The sequence below is a fragment of the Pinus tabuliformis genome, chromosome Q, assembly GCF_031772625.1.
Source record: "Pinus tabuliformis cultivar Carrire ecotype Pingquan chromosome Q, CPIR1, whole genome shotgun sequence".
NCBI lineage: Eukaryota > Viridiplantae > Streptophyta > Pinopsida > Pinales > Pinaceae > Pinus > Pinus tabuliformis.
Genome location: NC_142296.1, coordinates 911415310 through 911436306, shown reverse-complemented (window position 1 = coordinate 911436306; position 20997 = coordinate 911415310). Strand labels below are relative to the sequence as shown.

Genomic DNA, 20997 nt, shown 5'->3' with positions numbered 1-20997 from the left:
ATCGGATGGTTATCCCTCGTGCAACTTGTCCACCCGATATCTCCGTAAACCGTTGGATCATTGGCAGGAGATCAATGATGTTTTTTTGATCGTGCAAGTTAGCTTGGTGTCTTGGACCCGAATAAAGTTTAGAGGGCTGGAATAAAGTTTACGTCGGGTCCATAATATTGGTCTAGTATGGGTTGTTGTGAGCCCGCGTTTAGTGCGGGTCCAGTGGATACTGACAGGTCGGTTTGGAGGGTGCGCGGCTCTACAAGCTTTATGAAGTTTCTAGTTGATCTTCTTTGTTGGAAGTCTGGTGGTCCCTCACTTGAAAGTTCTTTTGAGGGCTCAAATTCTTTCAGTTCTAGACAGCATGACTAGATAGTCTACTGTTTGACTGCTGTCCAGAGTTAATGGAGGTAACTCCTCTGTTGTTTTGTTAGGACTTCGCATGGTTCTGGATGCGTGGTTCGGTTTTTTGACTGCACGGATTCCTGTTGAACTCTCACGGGGCTGCAACTTGTAAATTATGTATTTTTAACTTGATTAATAGAAGGTCCTACTCTTACCTGATAAAAAAAAAGAAGTAAATTTCCAGTATTGATACCATGGATAGAGGGTTGGGCAATGAATGTGGTAACAACAACAACGGGATGAGACCCCCACTACCTCCACAAGCTCCACAAGTTCAACAATAGAATGTAGAGGCAACAATAGTTACCCACAAGCAATCAAACAACATTTCCAAGAAGCCTTTAATGAAGTTCATGAAAAAAAGCAAAAAACAAGACCAAAAATAGTCGAGGCTGTGAGAAATGGCAATACAATTTGCGTGACCATGTTTTAAGGGTAGCTATACAAGAGTATGGCATCATCTTTTGGGCATACCTGGGTTAGGAGTGAAGAGTTGCACATGTAACCTTGAACAAAGAATGGAGATGAGTAAGCTTCACATGAAAGCAAATGGAAACAATGAATGTGATAGTAGCATTGTATCTCCTAATAATAAGAGAGGTAGACATGAAGATTCATCCCAATGTATGAATGAACAAAGTCACATCCAAATTGAGACTAATCAAGGAAGTTCTAGCACTAAGAGGACTACTGTAAGTGACTCCATTCAAAAGATGTACAATGTTTTGAATAGGGATGAAGCAGATGATGCCACAACATATTTTTTTTATGGCAAATGGAATTTCATTTAATGCCACTCGTTCACCATACTATAAAGAAATGGTGAGAAAAATCATTGCTGCAGGGACAGGATATGCACCCCCGGGGTACAACAAAATGAGGACTTCATTATTAGATAGAGGGGTGACAAGAATGCATGGACTTATGGAGGACCTCAAACAATCTTGGGTTCATTCAGGTTGTTCAATTGTCATGGATGGTTGGACAGATGTTCAACAAGGACCTTTGTTGAATGTTATTTTCACATCACCAGAAGGACCTTATTTTTAAAAAGCAATTGACTGTAGTGCTAAAGTAAGGATGCTACTTTCATGTTTGAAATGTTGAAGGATGGAATTGATGAGGTTGGTCCTTCAAATGTGGTAAATGTCATCACAGATGCAACACCTGTTTGTAGAGTAGCGAGAATGATGATCCAAAGTCGATATAGCCATATCTTTTGGACTCCTTGTTGTGTACATGGCCTTAACAATCTCTTAAAAGACATTGGTAAAATACATTGGATTGCAAAAATCATTTCAGATGCGAGGGAGGCACTAATGTTCATCTGCAACCACCATGCTTCTTTGACGATTTACATGATGTATTCAAAGAAGCATTTTTTAAAACCTGTAGAAACAAGATATGCCACATATTTTATTTTCTTGCAGAAACAAGATATGCCACATATTTTATTTTGCTTGAGTGCATGGTTGAAGTCTATGTATCTTTACAAGCCACTGTTGTTTCTTCAAAGTGGAATGCATGGACTGAGTCTAAGTCACCTCAAGCGAAGAAGATAAGAGAAATGCTTCTTAATGAGGATTGGTGGGCTGATTGTAGATATGTTGTCTCTTTCGCAACTCCAATCGTGGAGTTGATCAAGTATGCTGATTCAGATTCTCCTTCTCTTGGAGAAATATATGAATGTATTAAAACCATGGTGGACAAGGTAAAACACATCATTCACAAAAGAAACCCTTCTTTGGAGTTTTCCATGAAATCCACAAGTGATTGTGAAAAGATGGCTTAAACTCAATACCTCTCTTCACATGGTTACATATGCCCTTAATCCAAAGTGGTATATGGAAAGACCAAATATAATTCTTCCTATTGATGATGAAGAGGTAAAACAAGGGTTTCTTGATGCTATAACTAAGATGTATATTGTTGATGAAGCAAGTGTGATACGAGAGCAATTTATTGATTTTGGTACATTAAGCCCTCCTTCATTCAACCAAGATGCAAAGAGGGACATCAAGCATTATGCTCAGAAGAAACCCCTTGGATGGTGGAGAATGTATGGGGGCCAGGTCCCAGAGCTCCGAAATCTTGCTTCACGTTTGATATCTCAGGTTGCTAGTTCCTCAGTTGTTGAAAGGAATTGGTCCACTTATAGTTTCATACACTTTGTTAAGAGGAATAGACTTACCTCTAAGAGAGCAGAGAAACTTGTTTATGTGCATAGTAGTCTTCGACTTTGTTCAAGGAAGCTACCTGAATATTTAGAAGGACCTGCTGCACGATGGGATGTGAACGCTGAAGATGCTGCCCAAATTGACGATGATGATGACAATCCTTTACCAAATGCAGGATTGGTTGGCATACCTTTAGATGACATTGTTGCATTTGATAATGATGATGATGATGGCGTTGATCTAGTACCCAGTGAGGCTCAAGCTTATATGGATCTCCTTGATGCTGAAGATCGTACTATATGATCATAAGCTTTGTATTTTTGTTGCTATATTTTGGCTATTGGGCATTTTGAATTATGTACTACTTTAGGCTTTTGCCTTTTAAAGTTTTTTTCTAGTATGAACATCAATATGATTTTAGGTGGCTTTTAGTTTTGGTTTTAACTTTTTATGGTTGTCTCTTGAATGATGAATCATTTAAAAATTTAATTTGATATGTACATTTAATCTTTAAAGTTTACACTATTTAAAATATATATATATATATATATATATATATATATATATATATATATATATATATATATATTAAATTTTAATTTTTAATATATTATGTTGAATTTTCTAAGTCTATCCGTTAGAAAATTATTTTGTATTCTGCTGGTTTATTTCTTCTACTTGTAAATTCTGAACAAATTATTTAAAACATTTTAAATACCGAAATAAACACAATACACTCACAACATTTATAGATCAACAGCTGAAAGAAAACAAGCACACAAGTGACATCGTTATTTTTGGACAAATGTCCCCAGAAAAACCCAATGCAGGAAAACCGATTCAACTATTCTGAGGGTTATATTATTATGCAGTCTTTTTGAGTACAATTAGGTGCCTAACCGGCTCAACCAACAGAGAAAAAATACATGACAGCAATACCTCTATATTCGGAGACAGGTATTCAGAAAACCTGTCCCATGAAACTCTCTCCGACACAACTGAAGCTTAGCGCTGGCTCTTCTGGCCCCTGCGTCAGCCTCCTGCTTGCCTGCGTCAGCTCCAGGACCCTCTGCGTCAGCCCTCTGAGGCATTGCGCAGCCTCTAGGACCCTCTGCGTCACTCCAACGACCTCTGCATGGATGATGCAGTCCCTCTGGCCTTTGCACTCTCTGTTGGGCTTTGCGTGGTCTGAACTAGCTGCTACTCTTGCTCTCCATGCTTCTGCGCTAGTCTCTCAGTACTGTCTCTGCCTCTCTGCCCAGTACTCACCGCCTCTCATTGCTGATCACTAATTCAACTTTGCTTAGCAACCTCGCTCTAGCAAAATGAATGACTGATCACTCTAGTGTATTCTCCAACTGACCCTCAAGCCTCCTCTTATACTTTTCTTGTTGGTCCATCAACGACCGAGATTAAATCTCTAATCAATGAATAAGATTAGATTTGGCTTGATCCACGACTTTTGGAACCTTCTAACCCAGTTTTATATTAATACCCATTAATATTTTATTTTTCCTAAGTTTAGGCTTAGGAACTCCATTAAAAATATTAATTATTTTAATATCTCCCAAACCTGGTACAATCTGTCCAAACTATTTCTGGGTCTTGGAGATCTCATGTGCTTTAGCCTCTCCACCAATTTTCATGGTTAGAGCACATTCGATGCTACCCCAAATCAACACTCCCTCTTAGTGAGCATTGTGCTCTAGTAATACTCCTCACTGAGTATCACTCTGATTATTCGGCACCGGTACCTATGCTGATGCTAGGCCTACCCGCCTAACATCCTCTGCACTACTGCCCATGGCCTTGCCATTGCCATTGTTGCATTCGTATAACAACTCCCTTTGCATCCGTGCTGCTGCTGGTCCATCCTCGCAACATTGCATCTGCACTGCATCCCCCTCTCATCATGTTGCATCGTGCTACTACATACTGCTACTGCACTGCAACTCAGTTACTGAGAAGTAATTGATCCACCCAACTTCTGACATCCCTGTCAGGCTAGAAACACTCTCAATGCTGAAGCTCTCTCTGCTGCTAACAAATGATCCCTCTACTGACCTCTGCGCTGATGCAACAACTCCCTGCATATCGCACTGTTCCAATCCTCTCTGTGCCATCCTGCACCGTTGTAGCCTGCTAGCCTCGCGCTGCCCGGGGACTCCTGCACTGAAGCACTCTCTGACGCTCCATCCGCATTCATCTCTACCTGCATCCGCCAGTCCTGCTACTCTCTCCTTGGGGCTCCCGTAGCAAGGTATAATCCAAGAGGTTGGGTTTTTCAAGGATCCTGCCCCTCATCGCCTATAGTCCTCCTGACTACAGCTTGATGTCTCCCCACTTCTTCCCAAGTGGCACATGAGCACTCATTGCGCAATCGTCATCCTCCTCGACTTCTTTCTCCGCCCTCGCTGGTCCTGCCTTCGAGTCAGAAGCCTCTCCCTTACTTTTCTTCCTCGGACACTGGTTCGCATAGTGACCCAGTTCCCCACAATGGAAGCACTTGACCCTGGAGAGGTCCTTCTTCTTCCTCTTCTCTTGCTTTCCCGCAGATGCTAGAGCCACATCTTCTTTCTCTTCCTTCTTGATCCTGACCCCTTTGCTGCTACTTCCCGTCTCGGTCAGCCGTCTGATCTCTTCTTGACGAAGAGCCGCCCACAGTTCTTCCCAATTTGGAAGACTCGCCCTTCTTAGTATGCTCTAGACAAATGTCTCCCACTCCTCGGAGACTGCGTTAAGTGCGGTCCTCACCATCAACTCCTGATCCGGCGTGGCCCCTATGGAAGTCAGTTGGTCACGGATCTCCTTCAACCGACCAAGGAAGACATCTATTTGCTCTCCCTTCTGCGTTTGGTATGACCTTTGCTGATTCTCCAAGAGCGTCTTCCTCTGCACGTAAGTATGCTGGTACAATGTCTTCAAAGTGTCCCACATCTCCTTTGGCGTTTCCTTCTCGGCAATATGTGGGACCACATGATCCTTGATCCCATCAAGGATGATGCACTTTGCCTTAGCCATTGCCTCCTCGTACCTTTCATTAGCTACCGGGGCAACTAGGATAGCCATCACTCTCAAGGCGAAGCCATTGATACGATGTCTGTCTAGAATGGACAAGATCCTGGCCTTCCAGACCACAAAGTTGGACGCTCTGTCCAACCTGTCCTGATCTCTCAGCCCATTCACGACCATCTCGCTGCTCTTTTTTGTCGACTCCTCCGAGTCTCTCTACTTCCCTCCTGGAAGTTCTTGGTTCGACTCCTGAGTCTCTCTACTTCCCGTCTGGAAGTTCTCGGTTCGACTCCTCCGAGTCTCTCTACTTCCCATCTGGAAGTTCTCTTCTGGACTCCCTCTGAGTCCCAATTTCCCTCCTGGAAATCCTTCTGCCAACCGTCAAGTTGCCCCTCTCCAATCGTCTGTGCAACTGCAACATTGATCTGGATTCCTTGGCTAGAAATCTGCCTCGGCAGCAACTTCCTCTACCTTGGTCTTGCCCTGTTAGGTACTGTTCTGACCACAATACCCCACCAGCTTCGCTCCCGCAAATTGCCCACAGCTTCCTTTGCCCCAGCAACTGAAGGATTAAGCCTGTTGGCTCTGTGCAATCTCGGCACCGGCAAAACAACTCCCTCAGCTTATTGCGTCAGCCCTCCTGGCCTCATGTGGCTTTGCGTGAGCCTTTCTCTACCCTCCTTAGCCTCTGCGCTGACCTCTCTCTAGCCTAGACTGATGATGCAGTCCCTCTGCGTCAACCCTTCCTCTGTCGCTTCTGCAAGGATCAACTACTGTCACTCGGGACAGTTGATTCTGCTGCAAATGCTTTGCTCAGCTGATACCTTCAGCTCTCCTGTGATCTGCAGCCACGTTCTGATACCATGTTGAATTTTCTAAGTCTATCCGTTTGAAAATTAATTTTTATTCTGTTGGTTTATTTCTTCTACTTGTAAATTCTGAACAAGTTATTTAAAACATTTTAAATACTGAAATAAACATAATACAATCACAACATCTACAAATCATCAACTTAAAGAAAATAAGCACACAAGTGACACCGTTATTTTTGGACAAATGTTCTTGGAAAAACCCAATGCGGGAAAACCGGTTCAGCTATTTTGAGGGTTATATTATTATGCAATCTTTATGAGTACAACTGGGTGCCTAACCGGCTCACCCGACAGAGAAAAAATACACGGCAACAATACCTCTATATTTGGAAATAGGTATTCAGAAAACCTGTCCCACAAAACCCTCTCCAGAACAATTGAAGCTCATCGTTGGCCCTTCTGGCCTCTGCGTCAGCCTCCTGTTGACCTGCGTCAGCCCCATGGCCCTCTATGTTAGCCCTCTGAGGCATTGCGCAACCTCTTAGACCCTCTGCGTCACTCCAGCAGCCTTTGCATGGATGACGCAGTCCCTCTGGCCTATGCGCTGTCTTTGCTGGGCTCTACGTGGCCTGAACTGGACGCTGCTCTCGCTCTCCCTGCTTTTGCGTTGGTCTCCCAGTATTGTGTCCAACTCTCTGCCCAGTACTCACTGCCCTTCGCTGTTGATCACTGATTCAACTTTGCTTAGCAACCCCGTTCTAGCAAAATGAATGACTGATCACTCTAGTGTATTCTCCAACTGACCCTCAAGCTTCCTCTTATACTTTTCTCGTTGGTCCATCAACGACCGAGATTAAATCTTTAATCAATAGCTAAGATTAGATTTGGCTTGATCCATGACTTTTGGAACCTTCTAACACAGTTTTATATTACTACCCATTAATATTTTATTTTTCCTAAGTTTAGACTTAGGAACTCCATTAAAAATATTAATTATTTTAATATCTTCCAAACCGGGTACAATCTGCCCAAACCATTTCTGGGTCTTGGAGATCTCATGTGCTTTAGCCTCTCCACCAATTTTCATGGTTAGAGCACATTCGATGCTACCCCAAATCAACATATTATATTATTTTTGCTCCCAACTTGATGTTTCCTGTAAATTTGGGCAAAGCTTCTATCCGTACCGGATACTCGTTCCCATGTATCCAAAGTACCCATGTACCGGAAACTCGTGCAACATAGAAAAAACAAATTTCTCAAAATAAAGGAGCAGAAAAGCTGAAAATTTCAGATTTTATAGGAAACTTATTTTGCCCTTAATGATATCTCCTGTCAACTTGCAATATTTCCAATATATTCTAAATATGGCAATATATCCAAATACCTCAAAAAATCATGACTTCTTAGGTCAAGTCTATCAACAAGCTGAAAAGCTCGTGAGATATCGCTGACATTGCAAGATATTGATGATAATAGGACCACTGACTGAATTTGAAGGAAAGGTCTAGTGAAATTCAAGTTTGTTTATTGCTAGGGAATTCAGAAATTCCCAACATCTATGAGGCAGCCTGCAAAACGAAGTAAACAAAAATGTAGAATTGTTCCTTTTCTTACCCTTTAGTTGTTTGTGCTTTTAGAAAATGGAAGGGGTCTTTTTCTCAATGTCTTAATTATATACATGTGTTTTTTATTGAGGGATTAATCTAATTAAATGATTCTGAATTTCATGACAGCTGACAATGCACTTTCTTTTCTACTGTCTTTGGCTTTGCCTATCTTATCAATACCATTGATTCTTCATACATGTATTATTGTACATGGTGGGAGTTGTATAGTCCTTTGTGGCATCATATCTCTTATTGAGTGATTTTTTTTGTACTAGCTTCCTCTTATCATGATGAGGCCAAGGCACCGAGATTTAGCATTATTGGGGAACCAATAGTACTATCCGATATGGTTACATTCAGCTATAACTAGCTGCAAGTGGGGAGTATCTATTCTAATTTCTAACAAAGTTTCCCAAGATCCACCCCTTGTCTCAACCACTATCTGGTGTGCATCCTCAAGTGCAAGCACACATTAGCATGTCACTTGTTAGGACTTGAAACCTGGTGGGGATTATGTTTGCACCTGCGTTCATTGACTTGCAGTGTTGATAATATCGTCGAAATATCAATGATATTTGGAAATATCACGATATTTTCGGCAAGCCGAAATGTCGCCAAGAAAATATCGTGATATTTCTGAAATATCGCTGATATTTTAGCAAAATATCGTGCTACGACCTCAAATATCATTGGGCAGGCTGGGCCGCAGCTAGAAAAACGATTTTGGTAGTTTTATTTGCTCATTTTGGTTTCTTAATCTTGGTGAAGGAAGGGGAAGAGCTTTGTGGTGGTTTTCAAGGAGGGATTGAGGATCAAACAACCATTATCACCACCAACTAATTTTTTTTTTTTGGATCAAAGATTGAAGATCAGTGAGACAAATTTCATTTATTCCATTAACAGGTATGTTCTTAAAAACCCCCATATTAATGATTTTTTCATAGATTTAGGGTTATGCTTGCTTGCCTCTTTGGCTACCAACATTTTGCTTCTTTGTTTTTTTTTTTTCCATTTGCTATGATTTTCATGCCCATGAGCCAATGAAAGGGTTTTCTCCATATTTGAACAACAAGCTTCATTTTTTTTTAACTTTCTTATGCACCCCCTTATTGCCATTTTTCATTCATATTACAAATAATGTAGTAAAAAAAATATTTTTTAAAATGACGTGGTTATTACTTATTATTTGTTGTGTAATGGGTGCTTAATGCCTGTTACCGCTCAAACTAGCAGGGGTCATAAAAGGGATTCCTATAGGGCAACTGCTAGATCAAAGGGAAACGATGAAGGCTTAGCCCACTGTCACCTCAGGTAAGACTCCCTACTCGTTACGGAGTTTCACTGATGGGAGGAGACTCGGTATATATAGAAGGTCACTTGTTAGGGATTGACCCTTATAATCCTTTTCCTAGAAGGGCTTTTAAGAATAGAGCTTTCATGCTTATGAAGCAAGGTACGTAGACATCTAGGAGGAGGTGAGGACTTGAGGATTAGGTTAGAAGAATATGCTTTATGAAGGAGTTTCCCAATCCTAAAATCCTTATTGAACTTGACTTCTCGAATGATTCTTGAAGATTTGACTTTTGTAAGGTGCAGGACCACACGGGACCAAGTGGACCCAACGTAGGTTAAGGGGCAAGAATTTAGCAACCAATGATGTTCTTAACCTAGACAAGGAGGGGGAAAATGATCAAAGCAAGAATTTTCACTTAAAGGTGTCAAATTGATCCTATGAGGCACTAGCCTTGGGGATGCTAGGGCAAAGTTTGATCTTGGAGCTAGGGCTTGGGTTATCTCACAACTCCACTGTTAGAATGGCTTCAAAATTGGAGTAAGCCTCGAGGACACACCAATGCAGGAGAGGCTAGGAGATTGAACTTTTTAGAGGGCTACTTTTTCGGGAAAGTGATGCCCTAGGTGACCCAACTTGGCTAGACCTAGGAGAAGGTGAAAAGTAGTTGATTTTTGAGTGACCACCTCTTCGTAGATCAGTGCTTTAGTCTTGGGAGAATGGAGTCTAGGATAAATATGAATGAGGACCTTGTTTCTTAGTCAAGGAGGCCTTAAGACTACTTCGCTTGCTTTCTAGGGCAAGGGGAAGCAACCTTACATCTTTATACTTCGACTTGCAAAAGGTGATGGCTTATCAAGATGAATTCAGTGATAGAATTATCCCTAGGAAATTTCATTCAAAATTACATGGCCCATACATTGAGAGATGCTATATAGAGACAAAATTCCACAATTTAAGCAGTAAATGCATGCAACAATTAGCCCTAAAAATAGCGAAATTCCCAATCCAATGTATATGACAAAGTAAAATAAGAATAACATTAAAATCTTGTACTTACATGTAATAGAACATATCCAACCATCAACAATTTGACAATAGAGAAGCTCCAAGATAAGATAAACCAAATCCAAACATCAAAATTCATCCATAAAGCTCCAATTCATCCTCCAAGAAAAAGTGCGAAATTCTCTAAAGAGAAGAGAGATCCAATCCAAAGTGATGATGAGAAAATGAACTCATCTCACTTGTATTTATACACTAATTAGGAGTTCGAATTAGTCTCTTAGGCCTACATAAGCCCCAAAAATAAAATAATGTGCTAATAACCTAACTTTTGGTGACAAGCCCACCAAACTAGCTCACAAATGAAATAATAAGCCTCTTAAGAGGTCAAATGATAAACAATACATGTCGTAGGGCCCTCCAAGAGGCCTGATGAGGTCCATAGGTGCCATAATGAAGAATAGGATCCTCAACAGTGATGGGCAAGGGGGTGGCCCATTATTCTCCAAACAATAAACCTATGGTGCTCCCAGTGGGTGTGGGGGCGCAATAATAACCTCATGGGTGTCCAAATGAATTGGAGATGCTTGTAGATCATCTGTAAGGGCTTAGATGATGGTGTAGGTAATGCCACATCATCCTACCAATGTTTTAAAACTCCAATTCGGACTCCGACTCGGCCTATGGTCGACTCCGACTCAGTGTCGACTTGGTCGGCTCGATTTCAATGACTCGGTCGTTGTAAAAAATACATTAAATATATATATATATATATTTTTTTTTTTTTATATTAAAAAACATAATTTTAAAGATTTTCTGGTTTTGAGGAAAATGGTGAAACAATTAAACAGTCTGCTGAAGAAAGAAACAAAGTAAATAAGCTGGAGGATACAGAGTCAGACAGGATGGAGCAGTCTAACAGAGTTACAGAGATGAAGCCAGATCAAATGAATTCATAGTTACAGAAAGGGAGGAACAGTCATCTGAAGATACAACAAATGAATTGGGAGATGCAGACAACAGATCTTTAAGGGATGAAGTGAGTCAATTGTTCAGGGGTTCTGGTTCAGATGATGTAGAAGGAAAGTTCAAAGATCCTGATCTGCTTGAAAGGGTGCGTTTTAGAACTGAAAATTTCATTCAGAAATTCCCATCTGTATTGGATGCAGCATATGATATAGGTAACAGTATTGTGCTTAAGTGTCACCAAATGGGTCCACCTTAATTGGGGTGATGAAGGTTTGATTTGTCTGTTTGCAAAGATATGGCAAATATTGAGGCCAGGTGGCATTTTGTTGCTAGAACCACAACCTTGGAAATCCTATGAAAGAAAACGCCTCGTGTTCGAGGTTGCGGTAGAAAATTTCCGTGAAATTATTTTCAAGCCAGATGCTTTTAGGGATATTCTGCTTGACAAGATTGGTTTCAACTTTCAGGTCAATGGAAATGATCAGTATGCAATGTGCATGTGCCAAATAGCACAACTGGATTTAATAGGCCAATTTATTTGCTTTGGAAATGATTTACAGGATTTGGAAGAAATTATGAGTAACTAGTTGTAACTGATTATTGTTTTACAGAGTAAATTATACTGATGGTTGGTAAGAAAATTATGATTGAACAAGAAATGGTAGAGGAATGGGCCGCTGTTTCTAACTCGACCGAGTTAATGCAGGCTCGACCGAGTGTGAAATTATTTTCAAGCCAGACACTTTTAGGGATATTCTGCTGACAAGATTGGTTTCAACTTTCAGGTCAATGGAAATGATCAGTATGCAATGTGCATGTGCCAAATAGCACAACTGGATTTAATAGGCCAATTTATTTGCTTTGGAAATGATTTACAGGATTTGGAAGAAATTATGAGTAACTAGTTGTAACTGATTATTGTTTTACAGAGTAAATTATACTGATGGTTGGTAAGAAAATTATGATTGAACAAGAAATGGTAGAGGAATGGGCCGCTGTTTCTAACTCGACCGAGCCGGCCGGGTTAATACCGAGCCGACCGAGTTATTAGACAACTCGGCCGACTCGGTATTAACCTGACCGGCCGATCCGTTTCCTAGGCTGAGTCAAAGTTTGAGGGCTTGGCTCGGACCAACTCGGCCGAGTCGGTTTTGAGCTGGCCGGTTTTGAAAACAGTGCATGGTACATTTGTGGGGTTGGCTGGGCAAAGGTGAACCGGGTGCATCTTCCTCGTCCAATAGGTGGATCTTGAGCCATTCTCTGAACGTCTCTAGGGATCCATGGAGTGCTGTCTACTGCTGTGGAGGCCCATGGCTCTCAACACACACCCTACATGTGCCAATGTCGCCCTTTGGAGCATTAAGACCCTCGTATAGGGAGACCAAACCCAAGATGGAGACCACCTGCAAAAGGTCCAATGCGTCCCCTAGCCTTCCAATACAATAGGTCATCAAGGAAATCGAGTAAAAGAGCTTACAAACCATGAACCACAAGTGGGGATTTCATAATGGCTTGCCCTTCCATAATGGGCTTTGGCATGTGCCAATGTCTTCAAACTCCAAATGGGGTTAACCAAGTATCCTATTTGGTGGTTTCTACTTCTAAAGGGGATAATATGTTCAAGGTACATTTTTTAAAAGGTGGTGGTATGTGATAGAGAGGTTAATGAAGTAGGGGATGAGAAGGGGCAGCCCTAGGCCACATGCTGGGGTACAAGGATAGCTAATAAAAGGGAAGCCCACACTTGGATATATAATGTATAGGAGGGAGCAATTGTGGTACATGAGGTGCCTCGACTTTGATATTTTTTCACCCTTCTTTATATGCCTTTTGCCTTTTTATGATTTTTCTTTGATTAATTGCTTAGGGCTCAAGGGGTAAGAGCATGATGTGTGAAGTATAGCAGTGGATACCCCCTTTTACAGTAGGGCGATTCATTGGCCACCAGGGGCTGGGACAATCATGGGTTGCTATATGTTGAAGGAGGCTCATAGAACCTGTAGGAACCAGGGTGATGGCCATGATGATGGAGTAGAGCTCATGTATTGGTTTTTGCCCACGTGCTAAATGTGTTTGTCCCGACCATCTTTTGCATTTTGTGGTACATTTTCCTATTGAATGTGGCCAATTATGCTTTTTCTTTTCATTTAGCTGCATCAACTTCTGGGGCATCATTTTAGGCCTGACCCAAGGTATGGGCAAGGGCAAGGGGAGAACTATCCCTCTGTGGACCCAGTGGAGGAATGTGGACGCATGTGGGAGAAAGGATGAATGGGGTAATAATGAGTGGAAAGGGGGTAATATATGCAGATGAGGGTGCAGGACCATGCAACCAAAATTAGGGTTTTCGTGAAATACCATCCCTAAGGCCAAATGGTCAGTAAAAGAGATCCCACAGGACTAGAATCCAAGGTTAATATTCAAAAGGGGTCCAGGGGACAAGAGCACAAACCTAACCCGTTCTTTGTGTCGAATCCCCCCATTAATCCATGCCTAAAAGTGTCAATGATAAGCAAACTATAATACTCAATTACCAAATGACAAGGCGTACCTTTAGGTTCGGGAGGCCCACTTTCAAACACACGATCATGGCAGATGGGTGAGGGACCACATGGCTGGCTCAGGTGGTGGAGAAATGACACAATGAGCTAGTTGTGGCTGCAGGGGCTACCGACTGAGGACCATCTTTGAGAAAAAAATCAGACCTTGCTACGGGAGCCCTGAAGAGGAGTAGCAGGATTGACTGAGTCGGGTAGAGATGGATGCGGATGGAGCGGCAGAGAGGGCTACAATGCAGGAGTCCCGAGACATCGCGAGGCTAGTAGGCTGCAGCAGTGCGAGAGGCACAAGGGTGTTGCACTAGTGCAGGATGGCACAGAGAGGTGTGCAACGGTGCGAGATGCAGGGAGTTGTTGCAGCAACGCAGAGGTCAAAGAGGGAGCACTTGTCAGTGGCAGAGGGAGCTTCAACATCAGGAGGGTCTCTAGCCCAACAGAGAGGTCAGAGTTGGGAGATCAGTTACTTACTTCTCAGTAACTGAGTTGCAGTGCAACAGTGGGCAGCACGATGCAACATGATGAGAGGAGTTGCAGTGCGGATGCAGTGTTGGGAGAAAGGACCAACAACAACACGAATGCAGAGGGAGCTGTCGTACAGATGCAGCAGTGGTAGTGGCAGAACCATGCGCAATTGTACAGGATACAATAGTGCAAAGGATGGTGTGCAGCAGGCCTAACATCAACATAGGGACCGATTCTGGATGATTAGAGTGATACTTAGTGAGGAGTATTGCTAGAGCACAGTCCTCCCTAAGAGGGAGTGTTGATTTGGGGTAGCATCAGATGTGCTCTAGCCACGAAATTTGGTGGAGAGGTTGGGGCACATGAGATCTCCAATACCCAGAAAGGGTTTGGGCAGATTCTAAACAGTTCAGAAGATATTAAAATAATTAATATTTTTAATGGAGTCCCTAAGTTTAAACTTAGGGAAAATAAAATATTAATGTGGATTAATATGAAACTGTGTTAGAATGGTACAAAAGACATGGATCAAGGCAAATCTAATCTTAGCCGTTGATTAGGGACTTAATCTTGACCATTGATATGTCAACAAGAAAAGTATAAGAAGAGGCTTGAGGGTCACTTGGAGAATACACCAGAGTGATCAGTTATTCTGTTCTCTAGAGTGGAGTTTGCTAAGAGAGATAGAATTAGTGATTGGGAGTTGCAGCTGAGGGGCATTGAGTACAAAGAAACATAGAGGCAGAGATAGTGCCGGGAGAGCAGCGCAGTACCCAGGGTGAGTGACGCAGAGCCAGCCAGGGCTCACGCAGAGCCATGCAGAGGCAACCGGGAACTGTGCAGAGCCTCAAAGAGGCCAGCGCTGCTGACGCAGAGGGCTAGAAGGTTGACGCAGGGTCTCCTAAGGTTGACGCAGACCCATTTAGGGTGACGCAGGGCCAGCGCTGGGCAGAGAGGGGCTGATGCAGTCCAGAAAGGGCAGACGCTGGGGTTTCCGGGATAGATTGTAGCTGAGGAGCTGCCGGAAGGATTATCTGGGTTTTCAGCTGGGAAATTTGTCTCAAACTGAGAGGTATTACTGCCAAGGAAATTCTCTGCTGGGTAGGCCGGTTTCGGCACCCAGATTGTACTTTGATATTGCTTAATAAGAAAACCCTCAGATAGCTACACTGGTTTTCCCACATTCGGTTTTTCGGGGACATTGGTCCAAAAATAATGGTGTCATATGGTGTGATTGTTTCTGTTTCCTTCAGTTGTTGATCTGTAATATGTTGAGCATGCACTAGTGTTTATTTTCAGTATTTACATTGTAAATAACTTGTTAAGTAACATAACAAGTAGGTAGGAATAAATCAGATAAAGTGCATGGAGGGTTTCTAACTAAGTAGACTTAGAAACCTCAACACCTTCAGTTGCCTATGATCTGCAATCGCTCTGATACCATGTGAAAATTCTTCAATCTAACACATCAAAAACCCCTACTCCAATTTCTGGTTTACTATCTCCTACTTGTTCTTTACATTAACAAGTTATTTAATTGCATAAACATCGAAGTAAACACAAATGCAACCTTCACAGATATACAGATCATGCACTGAAGTAAATAGAAACAATAACACAAGGGACACCGTTATTTTTGGACAATCGTCCCCGGAAAAACCCAATTCGGGAAAACCGATGTAGCATATATGAGGGTTTTATTATTAAGAAGATTTCGTGAATACAACTAGGGTGCCAGAATTGGCTCACCCAACAGAGAATGTCCTCGGTAGTAGTACCTCTATCCGGAGACAGATATTCCAACAAATCAACAACCGAATGATCAACCCCACAGTGACTCTGACTGTTCCTTGTGCTGGACAACGAAAGCTGCTCCAAGCATTGCTCTGGAACTGCATCACCCTTCAGGAACTGTGTCACCCTCTTCCATTTGATTTGCTCTAAGTCTGCCCCACAGAAGCTCCCCAACACTGCCTCTGAAGCCCGACGTCAGCCTCTACGACTTTTGCGTCAGCCTCTACGGCCTTCTGTGTCCTCTGCGTCAGCTCTTGCTAACTCTGCATCAACCCTTCTAGGGCCTGCGCTGTCTCTCTCGCACTGCGCTGCTTCTCTGCTATGTATTATTCAGCCTCGGATGAAAATCCCTTGCTGAACTGCCCCTCGCTGCAACTGATCACTAACTCGATTTCCTCAGCAAACCCAGCCCCATAAAACCAAATTCTTGATCTCTCTTGGTGTGTCTCCAACTGACCCTCAAGCCTTCTCTTATACTTTTTTTGTTGACGATTCAATGACCGAGATTAAGTCCTTAATCAACGGCTAAGATTAGCACTGGCTTGATCCTCGTCACTTAGAACTTTCTCACCCATTTTATATTAATACACATTAATATTTTTATTTTCCTAAGTTTAGACTTAGGAACCCATTAAAAATATTAATTATTTTAATATCTCTTCATTCGGGTGGAATTTCTCCAAACAATTTCTGGGTCTCAGAGATCTCATGTGCCTTAGTCTCTCCACCAAATTTTAGGGTTAGAGCACATCTGATGCTACCCAAAATCAACAGCGAAGCTATGGTGCAAGGGCACCAAATTTGCAGAAATTAGCCATAAGAATCCTGAGTCAAACATATAGCTCTTCAAGGTGTGAGCGCAATTGGAGTGTATTTGAGAAAATACCCTCAAAAAAGTGTAACTAGTATAACTTTGAGCTTCAACCTTCAGTTGAGCAATTACATTTATTGTAATTTTAATTTATGATCCTCAATTGTCAAGAGTCAAGACTCATTAGTTTTTTTGACACTCTTACAGGTTGGAGTTCTCACGCCTCAATGATTTAGTGTATGTGCATTACAATCTCCAACTTTGAGTGAAGCAAATAGAAACATCAATGGATCCAGATGCCATTTCCTTAGACAATATTGATGTATTGTCTCAGTGGAGGGTGGAGTCTGAGGTGCCCATCTTGGAGAAGTCACATGCATGGTTAGAGGCAGAGGAACCTTTAGAACAAGGGCAACAAGAGGAGGAGGAGGACTCGGGGGAGGAGCAACACGAGGAGGAGGAGGAGGAGGAGGAGACTGTGGGAACATCAACGTCAACACCATCTACTATAGATATAGGAGAGCACAACTCCATACCCAACATCATTATTTGACATTAGGTGTAGGGGCGGAGCCTTCTGCTAGGGGCAGGCTTGGCAAACAACCCATCACGTTTTCCCGTAAAAGGGGGAGAGGGCACTGATCTCAGATAGATAGTTGCTAGTTTTATTTGTTTTGCTACATATAACTCATGATGATGAGATACTTTTATATATGTAATGTTATTTTGTATTGGTTCTCCACATTTGAGTCCTTGATTGGACAATTGTCAGGGATCAGCAGGATTTGGTATTGCCTTTGATGTATCATTTTTATTTTACATCCACTACATCATATATATCTGTGCTTTCTTCATATTTATGTGCAAATGTATTTATTTCATGTTGTTATTGCTTTATATGTTTAAAAATCTGAAAAAAATGAATACATTATGCAATTTTTATGTTTGCCAATATTTTCAACGATGTTGCTGATAAGATGTTTTCTGGACCCTCTCCAATATTTTGCTGATACTGATATGTTCAACACTGCTGACTTGGCATGCCACCATTGACATATTGAATGATATCTGGATACAATGTCTTTGATTCTTTAAACAAAGTTTAGTTTGATTCCTTTGTCACAAATTTACTGTCTTCTGTCTTACAAATGTCATTGATTTTTCAGACTAGCAATGCACACAGCTGGACATGCATGGACCTTTATGTCTTTGCTACCCCTTTTCGACTGACATGGGATTACTATTTTACTGCAAGGGAGCACACATTGAACATTGAAGCATGGGAAGAACCGGCAGAACTTGAATATGTATGTATTCATTATCTTCTGTAATATAACACAACTTAATACTTAGATTCATTGAATTGTCTCTGTGTTTATATCAGGCTAATACTTGCATCACCCATTGTTATTGCAGGTAAAGAAAAATGGAATGTCTGTGTTCCTTATGCCATCAGGAATGCTGGGAACATTGTTAGCTCTATGGGATGTCTTGCCTCTGTTCTCAAATTCTGGTTGGGGTCAGAATGCAAATATTGCATTTCTTAAGAATCATATGGGGGCATCATTTGAACAGCGTCCTCAGCCCTGGATTACAAATATTAACCCAGATGATATTCATTCTGGGGATTTCTTGGCTGTGTCAAAGATTCGTGGACGATGGGGAGCCTTTGAAACTTTAGAGAAGTGGGTGACTGGAGCATATGCAGGACATAGTGCAGTATGCTTAAAGGATGAGAATGGAAAGCTTTGGGTTGGAGAATCTGGGCATGAAAATGAAAAGGTGTTTTGATCTTAATCATATTCATGAGGTGTGGCAATGGATGTTGCAGAAGCTGTATCAGAGCTTTGTTGCTATCCTTATGGGATGATCGTTCTGAAAATCACTGTAAAATATCAATTCTAAACAAAATGATTGCAAAATCTGCAGGGAATGTGAATTATTGATCCATTTATGCTTTTGTTTTTTTCTGGTTAGGGTAAATACCTATTTTGTTTATTGGAGACTCGAGAGCTATGAACCCGATGATCCCACATTATCATGTCCCACTTAGCCAACATGCCAGCGTTCTATGCTTTTTGGGGTTTAAACCTGGGTCGTTTTCATGGCAATGCACTGTCTCAAGTTTCAACCACTAGACCACAGCCTGACAGACATTGATTCATTTATGATAGATGCACTGTAATACCTAATATGTATCTTAGTTTTACAGTTATTATAGGAGAAACATTGAGCTCAATCCTTGGATGCCTACTGACTAAGCACATTCTTCTCATTTTGTTTAACTGAATCTCTTTTGTCCCTCTACAGTTATTTGTGTGAAAATTTTGCATGATATTTGGATTTTATGTTTTAGTCATAATATATATAAGTTATTGTCTCCAGGATATTATTTGCTAACTGTTAAAGAAAAGTTGAAAGTCCAACAAGATGTTCCGGGAAGTTTCATGGACTCTACCTTAGTCATCTAAGGAAAACCTTGCATGGAATCCCAAGGGATGCTTCTCCACATTTGTGGACAGCATCTCTAGTAAACCTGTTGTAGACTAGTGTGTCTAATGCAGGGGGATTTGAACTGGGCACCTGCTGACATGGATTCATTTATGATAGATGCACTGTAGTACCTAATATGTCTCTGAGTTTTACAGTTATTATAGGAGAAACATTGAGCTCAATCCTTGGATGCCTACTGACTAAGCACATTCTTCTCATTTTGTTTAACTGAATCTCTTTTGTCCTCTACAGTTATTTGTGTGAAAATTTTGCATGATATTTGGATTTTATGTTTTAGTCATAATATATATAAGTTATTGTCTCCAGGCTATTATTTGCTAACTGTTAAAGAGAAGTTGAAAGTCCAACAAGATGTTCCGAGAAGTTTCATGAACTCTACCTTAGTCATCTAAGGAAAACCTTGCATGGAATCCCAAGGGATGCTTCTCCACATTTGTGGACAGCATCTCTAGTAAACCTGTTGTAGACTAGTGTGTCTAATGCAGGGGGATTTGAACTGGGCACCTGCTGACATGGAACTAGCCAAATGCCCAACAACATTAGGGATAACTAGTTGCGTGAACCCCTTGAGCTATCCTGAACTCTGATTTGTCATAAATGTCAATTCATTTTGTATTATATGCATTTCTTCCAAACTCTCCATAGATACTCAAAATTTAAGGGGGAATGTCTGGATTCTCCATGCACAGGTATAATCTGAAAGCTTTTAAACCTTTAGACTTTACATAGCCTTCTTAATAAATGATCAGCATTTCTTCTCTTTCCTTATTCATGCACCATTTCCTGTGTAATTTTAATAGATTTAGATTATTCTTTCTTTTTTTCACAGCATATTCACGTTGTATAAATAAGTTATTGTTTTCAGCGTATTATTTTCTAAAAGTGTTTTTGCTGTGGATCAGACCAACTAGATGTGCCAGGAAGTTTCATGAACTCTCTTTAGTCATACACGTCAATTCATTTTGTTTTATCCAGATGCGTTTCTTCTGAAGTCTCCACAGATATTAAAATTTAAGAAGGAATCTCTGGATTCCCATGAAGACATATATTCTGAAAGATTTTTAATGTTAGACTCCATATACCCTCATCATAAATGGTCAGGATTTCATCTCATTCCTTCTTCGTTCACCATTTCCTGTGTAGTTTCAATAGATCTGCATTATTCTTCCTTGATTTCACAGCCTACTCAGTTTGCATTAAATAAGTTGTTGTTTCCAGCATATTATTTGCTAAGACTGTTAAAGAGCACTTGAACCAATCCAAAATGATGTGTCAGGATTCTCCACACACAGGTATACTCTGACAGATTTTAAATGTCTAGACTATATATACTCTCTTCCTAAATGATCAGCATCTCATCTCATTTCTTATTTGTGCACCAGATCAACTGTAGTTTCAATAGATTAGTATTAATTTTCCTTGATTTTCACAGCATATTCAGGTTATTCTGTAATATCCCTTCCAATAAAAATCTGCCAAGTGCCTTTCTCAATTTTTTCAAATTATGGATGAAGAAAATTTGGGTACAAACGTAGGTAAAGTGGGTGAACATTAATTAATTTAATGTGGTGTGGTAGTAGAGGCCC

General features: G+C 41.2%; 1 protein-coding gene across 2 annotated transcripts in view; it reads left to right on the top strand.

Annotated features, from left to right (window-relative positions):
• Positions 1-20997, top strand: part of LOC149222430 (zinc finger MYND domain protein) — a 311270-nt gene that overhangs the window by 47131 nt on the left and 243142 nt on the right. For both annotated transcript variants that reach the window (XM_089385443.1, XM_089385442.1), the window contains 2 exons: positions 18064-18204; positions 18314-18679. In XM_089385443.1, coding sequence (XP_089241569.1) covers positions 18064-18204; positions 18314-18679 — 507 coding nt within the window. The remainder of the gene's footprint in view (positions 1-18063; positions 18205-18313; positions 18680-20997) is intronic.